At 42.1% G+C, this 13,587-nt stretch overlaps 1 protein-coding gene across 1 annotated transcript; it reads right to left on the bottom strand.

Moving 5' to 3' along the window:
* Nucleotides 1–167: 167 nt before the first annotated feature.
* Nucleotides 168–13,467, bottom strand: LOC112571470 (beta-hexosaminidase-like). Its single transcript, XM_025250453.1, has 13 exons — nt 10,400–13,467; nt 6,526–6,776; nt 5,790–6,079; nt 5,277–5,440; nt 4,781–5,007; nt 4,199–4,402; nt 3,661–3,917; nt 3,139–3,424; nt 2,593–2,781; nt 1,875–2,115; nt 1,297–1,552; nt 826–966; nt 168–428 (listed from the first exon to the last, which is right to left on the bottom strand). The coding sequence occupies exons 1-13, from the start codon at nt 10,536–10,538 to the stop codon at nt 293–295; spliced, it is 2,781 nt and encodes a 926-aa protein (XP_025106238.1). The 5' UTR covers nt 10,539–13,467; the 3' UTR covers nt 168–292.
* Between the last annotated feature and the right edge of the window lie 120 nt (nt 13,468–13,587).

Genomic DNA, 13,587 nt, shown 5'->3' with positions numbered 1-13,587 from the left:
CTGCGTCATTCATTTTCCGAAATTTCCTTTTCGATTCTCTCCTCAACGCCAGTTATGCCACTTAAACCATTGATTAGGGGAGGAAAATAGATTTTAAAAAAGAGGAATAATAGGTTTAATGGTCTGCTAATTATTTGTTGCACTGAGTCAAAACCACGAAACAAATACAAATTAATAAATAAGTTTTAATTCCAAAGCAATTTTGTCAAGAATATTCTAAAACAATACAACAACAGAAACAACAACAAAAAAAGCGAAACAGGAACAACAAAGTTTATAAAAGGCAGCAGCGTTAAAATATTCGCATTAAACTAAAAATAAATGTGATGAAAACTAAGCCAAGTGGGGCTGTCCTGGTGGCACTTCCTGCTTGGGTTCCACTGACACGTAAGCTAACCACCCGACTGTGTCGTCCTCCTGTTGCTGACCTGATGGACATAAAAAGTATACCTATATAATTATGTATAAACGATGTTGCACCGTGAGGTTTCTTTCTGTGTGTGTGTGTGTGAATTTCAGTTTGCATTTGTATTTACCTTAAATTTCTCTGTTGTTCCATCAGAAAGCTGTGATTTATTCATACAATCGTACACATACACGTACATATGTCGAGTTTATAGAATTTGATGTTCCATTTCTTGTCTGTGGCTAAGTTTAGACAAACACGTTACTGTAGATATAAGTCAGTTACTAAAAAACAAACCCGTCTCATTTAGCCATAAAAGGATAATTTTTACTACAGCTTCCGTCCAGAAATTGTCTTTCTTCATCTCTTCTGCCGCTGTTCGTTGGCATTTTTTATTTGACAAAGTCGTTACGACGTACCTTGTTCGTAGAAGTATGGTTGAACCGGGGGATACAGACATGTTGTCTTTGACATCACACCATGTGACTCCACTGTCAGAACTATATTCCACCCGCAGACCGGGAAAAGCAACGTTGGTGACAATAGTACCGTGGGTCAGCCTGCGAACAAAGAGTCATCTCAAGACAAGACGCGACACTCTCATACTTCAAGTGACAAGATGTAGGTTAAAGAATCGTCCGGATATTTCAACTCTTTGGTCATAATATAAGTGAAATTGGCTACTCGGAAAATGCGCTTTATTGTTGTTGTTGTTGTTGTTGTTGTTGTTGTTGTTGTTGAAGTAGTAGTATGATGAAGGACTGCGAGGAGAAAGGATAACATCAGAGTACCTAAATACCTATAGGGTAGGAAATAACTGAGATAGCTGCCTGTTGGACATAGGAGAGCGCACGGCTTCTCTGAAGATCCGTTTTGGCGACAGTACTCACTTAGCACCAGGAGGCGGTATTCGGTATTCTATTCCCAAATCATCCAGTCTCGCCAGTTCTCGATAGCCCAAAGTGTTGGCAAAATCTGTCCAATCCTTTTCTCTCTCTCGAATGCGCGTCAGGTTGTCGGACTTGTTCCGCTCCCATGATGCTTCGTGCCATGCGCGCTCTGCGAGAGCCAGGAATCTCGGGAAGAGCATGTAGTCCGCCTGCTGGCGAGTCCTGATGGCTTCGCTCCACAAATGACCCTGCATGCCTGTAAATGTGGATAAACATGCTTACATCTGTAACTATCTTTCTCTGTCTCAACATACCTGCTCTCTCTCTCTCACGTATAACCATATGTAGCTACCTCTCATGGAAGATAAATGGAGGAAAAATGTAAATGATAAATTTGGTGAGTATGTAGAGTCAAAGGACTTAAAGGACTTAAAGCCCTTTGTGGTAGTGGTCTTAAATTAGGCTATAGATTAATTCATGCTTGATGAGAAATATGTAGATAGAAGTCATTACGTTTTGGGGGCTAAGCTTTCCTGGAAATAAAACTGAGTGTCCTTGACCTGGCTACTATGTCTTACCAAAAATGTTTTCAGGTTTCTTCAATTTGGGACAGTCTTCTCCGTCCTCGCCGCAAAGATCTTCATGCTCTATAGGATTACCTGATCTGTCCACGTCTGCATTTGCATAAAGGTCAGAGGGCATGAAAGAAAACGTTTTGCGGGTGTTTGTAAACCGTGGGGCCCAGTACAGACCACGTTCCTCTGGATCGGGCTCATACGGGTGGTCAAAGTAAAGATGGGTGGCTTGTGCCATGATGACCTGCAAGTCAACATGGGCATTTACAATGAGCTCGTACGGTCTCGGGCTTTCACATGTTTCTACTTCACTCAAGATTGTTCGTATGGTTCGTTAAAATGATAACTAAATGCCCCCGACAAAAAAACCAAAAAAAAACAAAGAGTAACTGAATGAATGAAAGAAACTGTTTCATAAACTATAATACGACGCAATCACTACAACAACAGTAGAAGCAACTCCTATTCCTCATTTCTGGGCAATTCGCAACACAGCAACTTCTGATGAGCTTGAGCTACCTTACAACACTACCCAGATATAAGTATGTACAACTGTAGATACCTTGTAGTAAGCATTAGCCAATGTGAGGGCTCTAGACACGTTGTACCTAACATTAACAAGTATATCAGGGCTGTGGATACCTTGTAGTCAGCATTAGTCAATGTGAGGGCTCTAGACACGTTGTATTAACATTAACAAGTATATCAGGGCTGTGGATACCTTGTAACCAGCATTGGCAAGTTTGTAGGCTCTTCCGGCCACGCCCCATTCCCAGACGTTGTCCCACGTGTACGCGTACACACCGTTGTTCTGCAGTTCACTACGAGTGTAGGGCGTGCTTCCCGATTCCATGACCCCATCCTCCCAGGCCGCAAGGTCAAGGCCGTATCGCGATGTGATGTTCGACACCTGACGAAGATGGCGGATGTAATATTAGTGCATGGTTGTGGAACATTTTTACATTAAGAATGGTTCTTCTAGTCACGGGCATAAACGATTAAATGACCCAATTATTGTTTTATCCGAATATTCCTTTTAAACAATTATAAGATCGCTTCCGTAGAAGCCGATAAACAAATTAGTTTGTCTTGTTTTCAATACCTCATGCTCTGTGAACGTATTCCATGAACACCATGTTAACGCACACAGTTTCTTAAAAACTCCTTAAAATATTCATGATAGTCAAAAAACAGGAAAAAATGTTTAGGTGGGAAAATACAGTTTAGAAACCAAAGAGAAGCTTAGAGTGAAGGCGAGTAAGAGAACCTGTCTAACGAAGTATTCTTTTAGATCTTTGTAGTTTCTGAAGTCGAAACCCGACGTCAGCAGTACATCGCACGCGGTGGAGTTTTGCCACGCCCCCTTGGCCACCTCGTCCCCGCCAAAGTGGTAGATGGTGAGTGGCATGACGTCACGGTGCACCTCCACCAACGTCTGCACCACGGTGTTGACGAAGTTGTAGGTGGACGACAGGCATGGGTTGACGGCGTTATCGGTGTAGAGCTGAATAGACTTGTACCACGAGGGGTCGTCGTCGTCAACTAGGACATACCTCGACAAAGAATGTTGGTAGCGTCCATCAGAACACGTTACCGTCAAACTAAAACGTTAATTAGCACACACGTGATCCGTAAAACATGGACAAACGAGAAAAAGTGTCGCGGGAAATTGATGGGTAGGAGTATAGGTGAACCTCTATCTAGATAATAAATTAGCCTGCATGTCTTTTCGAAGGAAGTAAGAAAAAGACGACTCAAACGAAAACGACAATAAAAAAGGATTTCTTACCTATTAGCTCCTTCATCATTTTCTTTCAAGAGTTTTCGTCTCCTGGCTTCCATGGCTTTGATGGAAGCGTGACCGTGACCAGGCATGTCCACTTCCGGTATGACCCGGATGTGACGTTGTGCAGCATAGCGCAGAATTCTCTTGTAGTCCTCCACGGTGTAGAAGCCCGAGCCTCTGGGAGACGAGGTGGGGCCGGAGCCTTGGAAGGGCAGGAGGCATTCGTTCTCCTCCAGGTCGTGACACCGCCTGCCTGCCACCTGATCAGAGTCACAACTGTCACTGACATGCGGCACAGCTTGCACATATAGGTGCATGACATATTTTTTTCTTCTGCTGCCTGAAGGATCGTGCAAACGTCACCCACTACCCGAACTTTCACTCCATGCAAAGGGTAACCAGCTCATTTATAACTAGAAATGGACAGGTTACTTTTAAAGAAAAATAATGTTAAGTCTCCAGGAACTAAAAACCAATATTCTTATAATTGAACCAAAATTTTCTTTGATTAAGAGGTTTACCCAAACCTAAGCACACGTACCTGCGTTAACTCCGGAAGTTCAGGTATTTCTATGCGCCACCCCTCGTCGTCTGTGAGATGGAAGTGAAAGGTGTTCAGTTTGTATCGACTCATTACATCCAACAGTCGCAACACGTCCTCCACCGGGTGGAAGTTCCGGCCCACGTCTAGCATCAACCCTCTGTACGAGAAGCGGGGGGCGTCCATCACGCTCACTTCCGGTACCTTGGGAACAATATGACATAATCACTATATGTTATTAACTTTGTGTACCTTTAGAATTAATTAAAATAAAACAACATGAAACCATCTCGAAATGGCGCTTACACTATGTCCCCCATCAACGATTAATGAAAAAACAATGACAGCACTTCAAATTTCACCCACTGACACAACAAACGACTGCAGATAAAATATCATTTTAAAGAAATAAAAATAGTGATAATAATAATAGCAACAAATAGAAGGTGGTTCGAAAACAGCAGTATCGGTCATTTTTCCAGTAAACGATAAATTCTCGAACAGGAATAAGAGATGAACATGAAATGTGAAAAATTAGTCTAAAATCATAAATTAATATTTTATGAAGACTTCGGAACTCACTCTTCCTTTTTCGTCTTTCAAGTTTAGAAGAGTCATGGCTCCGTAAAAAGCTCCCTCTGGCTCTTTGGCTTTGATCTCGATGACATCGTTGGTGACATCGACAGTCAGCTCATATGCCTCCTTTGTCGAGAGTTCTTTGCCATCTACTGTCACCTTCACATCAGCGACTTTGAAGACAATTGTTCGGCTTTGTCGCCGAGTATTAGACACTACGATGCCGAGATATTCTGACAGAAAGACAAACAGAACACCAACATATTTTGTGGACAGAAACACATATTTTGTGGAGAAAATTATATGCCCCGAGGAACAAACCAAGAAAGACGCAGAAAACAACCAAAAACCACTTTAACAAGAACCGTACCACCCCCTCTGTAAGGAACGAATAGTTTCTTTTTTTTTTCCTTCAACAATATAATTGAGAAGAGAAAATAAAAATTCTACTGAAGTGCGAACAGAGGAGATCGCAGCCTTTGCCCAGCAACTCATTTCTCACCACCCAGAATGCGCGCTTCGTTGGAGAACTGTTCTGGAGCGAAGATGGTCCAGTCCTTGGTGTTCAGCTGCAGGAATCCGTCTCCGTTAACTTTCAGCTCCACAGGGGTGGGGATGACATGTTTGGGCGCGCCGTTCAGGTCGCTCACTCTGTTCACTTCATACCTGCATTTCATAGATTGCATCTGAGGGAACGGATCGAGCCACTCTGGGACTAATTTTAATATATAGAAAAATAAAATGTTGATGATTATGAGCAGGACGACGATGAAACACGGTGATAATGATCATTTTCTAGAATGAACGAACGAACCAACCAACCAACCAACCAACAAATGAACCACCAAACAAACTAACAAAAGAAGAAAAAATTGTTATTGGTCATCATCATATTTATCAAAATCCTCATTATGGTCATCATGAGAATAAAAAAAAAAGGAATAGGAGAAGACGAATGAAGAGGCAAGTGAAGAAGAAAGTAGGAAAAAAACCACAGACAGGATCTAGTTGTTACCTGGCGGCAGGTGTGTAGGGGTCATAGCGGTCATGACCTTCGGCCTCTTCAGTCTTGTAGTCGTAGCGTTTCCACTTGTTCTCCTTGTCGAACGCGCCCACCCACTCTAGCGTCTCACCTGCCGTGTTGGCGATCACCCGAGCTTCCAGACCGGGTGCGGCGACGTACCAGTTGGGGTAGGTGTCCGTCCTCGCCACCGAAAAGTTCTCGGACAGAAACCGGAAAGTTCTAGTGGCTCCGCTTGGAATGTCTTCGAAGATCCCATCTGGCTCGAAGCTGAACACGCAGCCCTGAAAATCCAGCAATGAAGATCAGTGAAAACAGGAAATTACAAGGAGAAAGTGCTAAGGTAATCTCTAAATAAACAACAGGCGACAAAGAAGCAAAAGTAAATACAAGTACAAACAGAGATGCAAGGGAGTGAACTACCTGCCAAGAAATTTCAAATTGAAGAAAGGGGAAATAAATCGGATTAAAAAACCAAAGGCAATATGTGAACCAAACTACGTTAAGTTTTTCTTTGACAAAAAAAATCTACGTACATAACAGTTTTATAAGTGGATGGGGGTAATGGGTTTGGTGGGAAGTAATGACTGAAAGGAGCTTTAGCTAAAACTGTAGAGGGAAAGGGAGATAAACTCTCTGAAGCAACTGAAACATTTTATGTGTTCCCTTTTCTGTAATTGGCGACTTTGTGTTAAATATTTTAACGATGGTCGTTGCTGAAGGCTCCTACCTGATAATGTCTGAAGCGGATCCCTTGATCCTCCAGCAAAACCCCTTCTGGGTACGGGTGGTGTTTCGGTTCCACCAGGTTGCCCTGGCAGAAAAAGATGGCCCAGCCTCGCGCCGGAATGGGTTTGGTGCCGCTGTTGACGAGAGTGATCTGAGCTTGGTAGGTCTTGAGTGTGTCCCTGAAGTTGTCTATGACTTGGTACTTGACAACCAGGTACTTGCCCATGTAACTGAGCGTTTCTTGGGTAACGACTGCAGATTTAACGACAATAAAAGACAGACTGAGGAAAAAAGAAGGTCTTGTCGGTTCACAGTGGCACCAGGATACTATTTCGTCTGCTAAATTCTAGATCATATTCAAAAACGCAATGCCTAGTCCAGGAGAACATATCTAAACGTTTGAAGGTAGGTACAAGGAAGTAACGGAAAATAAATAAATGTTTTCTTATTGAAGCAGATTTTGGTAAAACAAAAGAAACATTGAAAGATGGCGTTAATGGAAACCACTGAAATCGCAATTTTAAAATCTTGTTGCTTCCTGAAATGTAAATGACACGTGTGGTAGGGCTAGCACGCAGAGGATAGTAAATACGCTTAGATGCTAAAAAACATTTCTGTGACAGCATACTTAAACCACAAGGAGTAGCTGATGAGATACCTGGAATCAACCTCCCCCCCCCCCACCACACACACACCACACCAATACTTATTATTCTGACAGTTTGTCAGTTTATTAACCCCCATGCTCTCAGAGAAAAAAAACAAGGGTGTATTGCCTAAGTATCTGTGCAAACACACACGTACGTATGTATGACTTGAGTGTGTGTGTGCACGTGTCCACCCCTAGGTCAATCAGCTTTCACCGGTATGAAAGTCCATGTTTCCATCAACTAGACACTGCCTAAGGACGCCAGCGTGTGCCAAGAGAGACAAAGTTTACAGAGCTAAGAGTTCGAGCTCCCTCCCTCTCAAAGGGAGATGGTCCAGGGTTTGACCTCCCCACAGAAGTAGAAAACTATGGAGGGAGGGAGGGAGGTGTTTGATGCAGGTTTTATAGTAACATTGCTCTTTAGTTTCCCCCTCCTTAATTTAATGACTTACTTAAAATGACATCTGATTATCCTTGGTCCATGTCTAATTCAAAAATTCTTTGTCTAAAAGGTCTGCCCATCTGACAAAAGATTTTTAAAAGGCATACGAGTAAAACGCACAAGGAGGTAAGCGCAACTTATTATCCATAAATTAAAGATATTTTAAACATAGGTTTTGTTGGTTAAAAGAATTTCGTTTTTTCTTCTTCTATCATTATTATTATGTCATAAATGGAGGACTCCTTTACAGAACACGGCATCAGCTTTGCTCCCTCTAGTTCTCAACCTTTCCCATCTCACCTTTCTTCGTACTTCAGAAGCGTCCCTTTCCGACCCCCCACTCCTCGCCCTCCCCTCTACCTTCCAAATCCATCTTAACCTGTTTTTTCTATGCCATGTTTGTAAAAGATGTTCTAAAACAACTTCAAAGCTTTGGAAAAGTGCACCAACCAAAACTGCCAACGTTTATTTTATTGAAGCTTTTCTCTTGAATGTTAGAAAATAAACCTAGTCTGTCAACACTTGTCGAGTTAAGCAGACTTCTAAGCCTTTATACAAAACTGTAAATACAAAATTTATACACCTTATTTTTTTGTTGCCATGCTTTTATCCTTCCATTTTAAAACCAACCACACACAGCCAAACATTAAGAAACTTTTTTTTAAATGGGGGGGGGGGGCGGGGGGATTTCTGTACCTAGGATCGCGATCTGTGATGTCTCGTCTTTCACTCTGTCCTCGAGATCAGCCCGAAAGTCACGAAAACGAGTTCACGGTTTAAAAAAGAAAACAACATTTTGCACGCCCATGACATGACCGGAAGTTCTCCTACAGGCGGTATGCGGCTCTTTGTGAGCCTCGTGACTAGAGAGCGCAAATCCTTGAACAAACAGATGGTGTTGCAGACGACCTCTCGTTTCACCTCTGACGTCGTTGGCCCCCCGATGAAGGGCTGAGGCAGGAGAGGAGGAAGATTAAGAGTCTGGGTTATTTTTTTTGTGTGGGTCAAGCAGGCAAGTGCGGATCATCTCACGTTGTGAAGGACGAGAAAGAGAGACAAAGAAGAGATTAGAGGTGACAGAAGAGGAGGGAGGAACCAGTAAACAAAGGACATGAATAAATAAGCTTTATTTTTTTATTCACGATTAGGTGGCGTGACAAGACACGCGCACACACACTATTTTTGAGACCATGCCAGCAACTAATGATGTTTCGCGACATCTCTAGTGCAAGCAGTAAAAGGCGTTTGGTAAAGTTCATAAATGTAAAAAGGCAGTTACTAGGTTAGAAAAGAAAAGACCCACAGAGAGCAAGAATGTTCATCTACCCTTTGAGAAAAAAGTTCGTTTGAAAGCCAGAAACTTCTATCATCCTTTCTCTCCTCTTATACAAGAAAGTCGTGAGGACAGGGAGACTAACACCTGGTATTCAGCTAGGGCAGGGGTGGGTCAAGTACGGTCCGTGGACATCTTTGGACCGGCCCGTCTGCCAAAATGTGAAGCGCATTTATTTTCATTATTTTAAATTAGTAATTTGTTGTCCATTCCATTATCACTATAAATACAAGACAGCCAGAGAGAGGCATGAAGACAAACACTCGTAGGGAAAATTCCCTCTCAGAAACTGCTCATTCGAGGAGTTAAATTGTCCCTACTCGTTGGAAAATGAAAGTTGTTAACATATATGCCCACACCACAGTTTTCACATCCTCTCTATAATTTTCACTGACGTGTGCGCGATGACCCTGCCTCACATTTACCCTCAGTAAGCTTCAGGAACAAAAGATGCCAAGCGAAAAGCTGGCACCTGCTATGGAATTGAAGCTGCTTTTGCTGAAGGCTTAATGATGTTGACAGTGGACAGACATTTTGTACCGGCTTTTCTCACTTCGCCATCCTCAACTGCCAGCCTCCTGTCATTTGCTTCTTTCCCCCTCCCTTCCTTCTCGTCCTAGCGCAACACGCACGAGTCTCGCCTAGTTCTCGTTAAATCTGTTTTTCTCACACTGAAGAAAAAGATCATCCTAGTTGGAGAAAATAAACGCCAAAAAAGAGAGAAAATATCTAAAAGCCAGGTCTGTCCAGGTCGTACAAAGAAATATCCCCACTGACCCAAATAAATAATAAAAAATAACTAACAAAAACAAGTAAAAAAAATCCGAACTTCTGAAAAGCTCAAACTACACAAGTTATGCAAGAATGTCAAAGTAAAAATAAATAGTTGAGCTTCCTTCTGTTCAACAAGCATTTTGCAAATGAAATAACCAACTTTATTAATTCCAGTGGGCAATTATATCTGATTTATAATTATAGCCTCAAATACAAAAATACAGAACAAGGGCTAGTTACAAGATGAGAATAAGATAAGTGGTGCATCATAGAAAACATAAAAACACGCAGTCTTACATCTAGACAATTCTAGATTGTAAACACACCTATATCAAAAACATCATACCAATGTTCGATTTTTTCTTCTTTTTTTTTTTCTTTTTTTTTAAGAGTTTTCATGAAGTTTTCAGACAGTCTATAAAACAACTCCATATTAACTGCGTATAAACAAGAGTATTTATCTAAGCTTAATACACTATATGGGAGATCCTTATACAATAAATAGTTTTTATTAGAGTAATGACTGTTGCTACAAACAAGTCAACGTCTTTCGTATACCAACCTCAACACCTTAAAGACTTAATAACATTTCTATCACAGGGAAATGGCAAAGCTCTATACATTAGTTCAAAAGTCTACTGTGGCTTGCGATGACTATTGTCACCTTATGAGCTTACCTTGTGAGTAAGCGACGCTGGAGAAAGAAATTAGAAAGCAGGTGCTCAAACAAAGTCTTTTCCAGTCCATGGTCACAGACGACAGGACCGCCATTTGTCTTCTTTTACTTTCCCAGTGCCTGTGCGAACTTAAATACATTGTTGAAAGATTTCGAAAACCTAGTTTGTCCTTTGCTTATGCATGCCGAAGAAAAGAAAGAGATAAAATTGTTGAGTTTCAAACAACTTTCTACTGTTTTAATCCAGAAAAGAATACTTTTGTCTTCGCCAACAATGAATCAACGTTATTCCAACAACAAAATTCGTCTACGAAAATCTTTTCTTTGATGGGGTTCGTCCTTGCAGATCTTGAAAGAACATAAATTATAATCTGTGTTCTTCTTCTTCAAAGAAAACAGTGGTAGTCAGCGCCACCTGCTAGAAGCTGTCAAGTGCAGGCCAGCCTCTGCGCGTGTTCTCGAAGACGAATCAGGATTGTTATTTAGTAAACTTGTCTCAGGACCTGGACGCCTGCTTGAAATGGCTGTGAAGAGGATGGGGGTGGAGCTGGCGAAGACTATCTGTGAGTTTTAAGACGCCTGCACACACCAGGGGTCACGGATGTTTGATGTCAGGCCGCGAGGCTACGGAGAATTCGCGTCAACGCCGAGGGATGGAGCCGGGGACACGACACACCATCCTCGCCAACGTTCGGTGTTCTCAACCTCTTTTGCACCTAAAATAGTCTAAACTACCTGTCTCTAAAGTATACAAGTGTGCAGGACACAAAAAAAAAAAAAACATGTTAGAATGAACATTGAGAAGAAAGAACTTGCATGTTACAGACTGCGAAGCCCAGTCTAATATTTGTAAATAATCAAGATGTAAAATTCTATGGAAAACACACACAGACACACAGGGGCTCGCGCGCGCACACACTCACCAGAATACACCGAGCATTTTTCTAGTCTAGAGTGGTACATTTTTACCTAGTGACTGGATACAGCTCTGCAAGATACTGATTTTCAAAATCTGGGTTAATTCTTCTGTTCTTGGGGTACACGCCAGCAAACATAGACCTTCAGAGAAAAATGTCAGCAGCAAGGAGGCCAAGACTGTGCAAGGATACACTGACATTTTGAAGGTTTCAGCCAATAATTTGGATCATACATTCATTACCTGTATCAATGTCCAGACATGACATCATATACTTGACCTTTAAATATTTCATTCTTTTCCAGAGGTCCGTTTAAGACAAACCCTTTTCACACAATATCATAACACTAAGAATTAGTTTCTTCTATCTGGTTCAAGCCACATCATCCAGCCAGAACATCAACTAGTTTTTCTTTCTTAAACCGAAAAGCAAACGTTCCTTTTCCTCAAGCGACCTCAGACGTTGCAAGTCTTTTCTCAGTGCATTGGTCTTCTCAGGTGAAACTCTACTAAAATACCGTCCTCGTGTTCCTGTCTGCTGAACTCCAGGCCCAGGCTTTGGCGAGCTCGTGTAAGAATGTTGATCACCTGGCCTTCACGCACTTGGACTTCTGCCGCACGTCTTCCTCTAGCCTTATAGCATTGTCCTTCTGGTGTAACTCTAGTTTGCGACAAGGCTAGAGGTGTGTGGTGTACGGTTTGTCCACTTCAAATATCAGAGCGCTTTTCGGTCAAAACTCGCGATGATGATAATGATGATATATCGGCAAGGCATTGTGTCTAGTTTCCTACAGCTTACGCTTCTTTTCTACTAAAGCTCTCGCTCTAAAAAAGTAGCATATCTATTTTTTTTAAGATGACAGGTGTGATACACACAGGACAAAAGAACTTTCGTTTTCACCGATGAGCACCGCATTAACAATGAGAAAAAAAAATGTTCTGTGTCGATGTGCGCGCGCTCGTGCCGTTTGTGCATCATATGGTCACTCAAAAGAGGTGAACATTTGTTTTTGGCTACATAAACGTACGAAGTGCACAACGCGACACTTTTAGCTTGGAAACAGCCAAAGAAGTTGGCAGCTACGTTTCTTTTTTTCTCTCAAAAGGTAGGGGATAGAAAGAAAAAAGAATTCTAGTTCTCCCCAACCATCTCGACTTTTGGTTGTTAGTTTTGCTTTATGGCGTCAGCACTTGAGATTTTATCATAAAGAGCTACAGAGTCTGGTTCTGCAAACAAGCGACACACTGAGAGAGAGAAAGGAGAGAAATTGCCTGCACCAAAGGCGAGATCCGAACCTGCATCACACGATCTTCCCCTAGCGACAAGCACTTAGCCGTTGCGGTGTCAGTCTCCCCGTACCAAAACGAAAAGGCAAGACTGTATAACAGGTAAACTGCAGCTATTAGTTAAAAAAAAAAAAAAAAATACACTGATTTAACGAGAGAAAAAAAACCCGGCTATTCTAACACACCAATTGCAACGTTAAACGAAACAGAACAGAAAGACGAAACTTAAAAAAAAAAAAACCCAAAAAACCCGACGCACACAGGTGAAGAATAGCAATAATACTTTTATCTCCTTTATAAACATTCTCACATCAGCTCCTTCGCTTTTGTGTATTCGTCCAATGGAAACGTCGACAAATATGTTTCCGAAGTGTTCCACCTGTCTCCTACACATGCCGCAGAAGCTTCTGTAAAGTGTGTGAGATGTTCTTAAAGGGAAAGTTTGTTTTACTGTTTTCTTTTTTCTTCTCCTGTCTTTCTCCTCCTTGTGACCCATAGGGTATGACGCAGGCAGGAAAACACGGACAGCATGGCAGCAAGCCACGGATCATCGATGACCTCAACAAAGCTTTCAACGCGGACGTGCATGCATTTTCCCGGCTTTGAAGGAAACTGTGTCGACGTGGCCATACACGAGAACGTGTCGTGCGTTGACTGATCAACATGGCCGGCGTCCAAGTGGGGCACCTAGTCTGGTGTCCCCCATGCAATGGCCTTGAGGGTGTCCATCGTAACAGTTCTGTTGGCAGGTAGTCCTGAGTGATCCCGTTTACATACATTAAAGTGATCATAAATGTGACAGGGTGATGAGACGCCTAAATGTTGAACGCACCTCCTCCAAGTTCTTTCCAACGATATATTTTGTACCAATCTACTAACAAAAACAGTGTCAATGTATGTATGTGTTGTGACAACGACAGTGAACGTTCTGTCATCCCTGAACAACAATTCGCAACGACTTTGCACAGCCTTTATCGCGATCACAC

Source organism: Pomacea canaliculata, linkage group LG9, assembly GCF_003073045.1.
Source record: "Pomacea canaliculata isolate SZHN2017 linkage group LG9, ASM307304v1, whole genome shotgun sequence".
Lineage (NCBI taxonomy): Eukaryota > Metazoa > Mollusca > Gastropoda > Architaenioglossa > Ampullariidae > Pomacea > Pomacea canaliculata.
The sequence above is the reverse complement of the archived record's forward strand: the minus strand, read 5'-3'. Positions and strand labels throughout refer to the sequence as shown.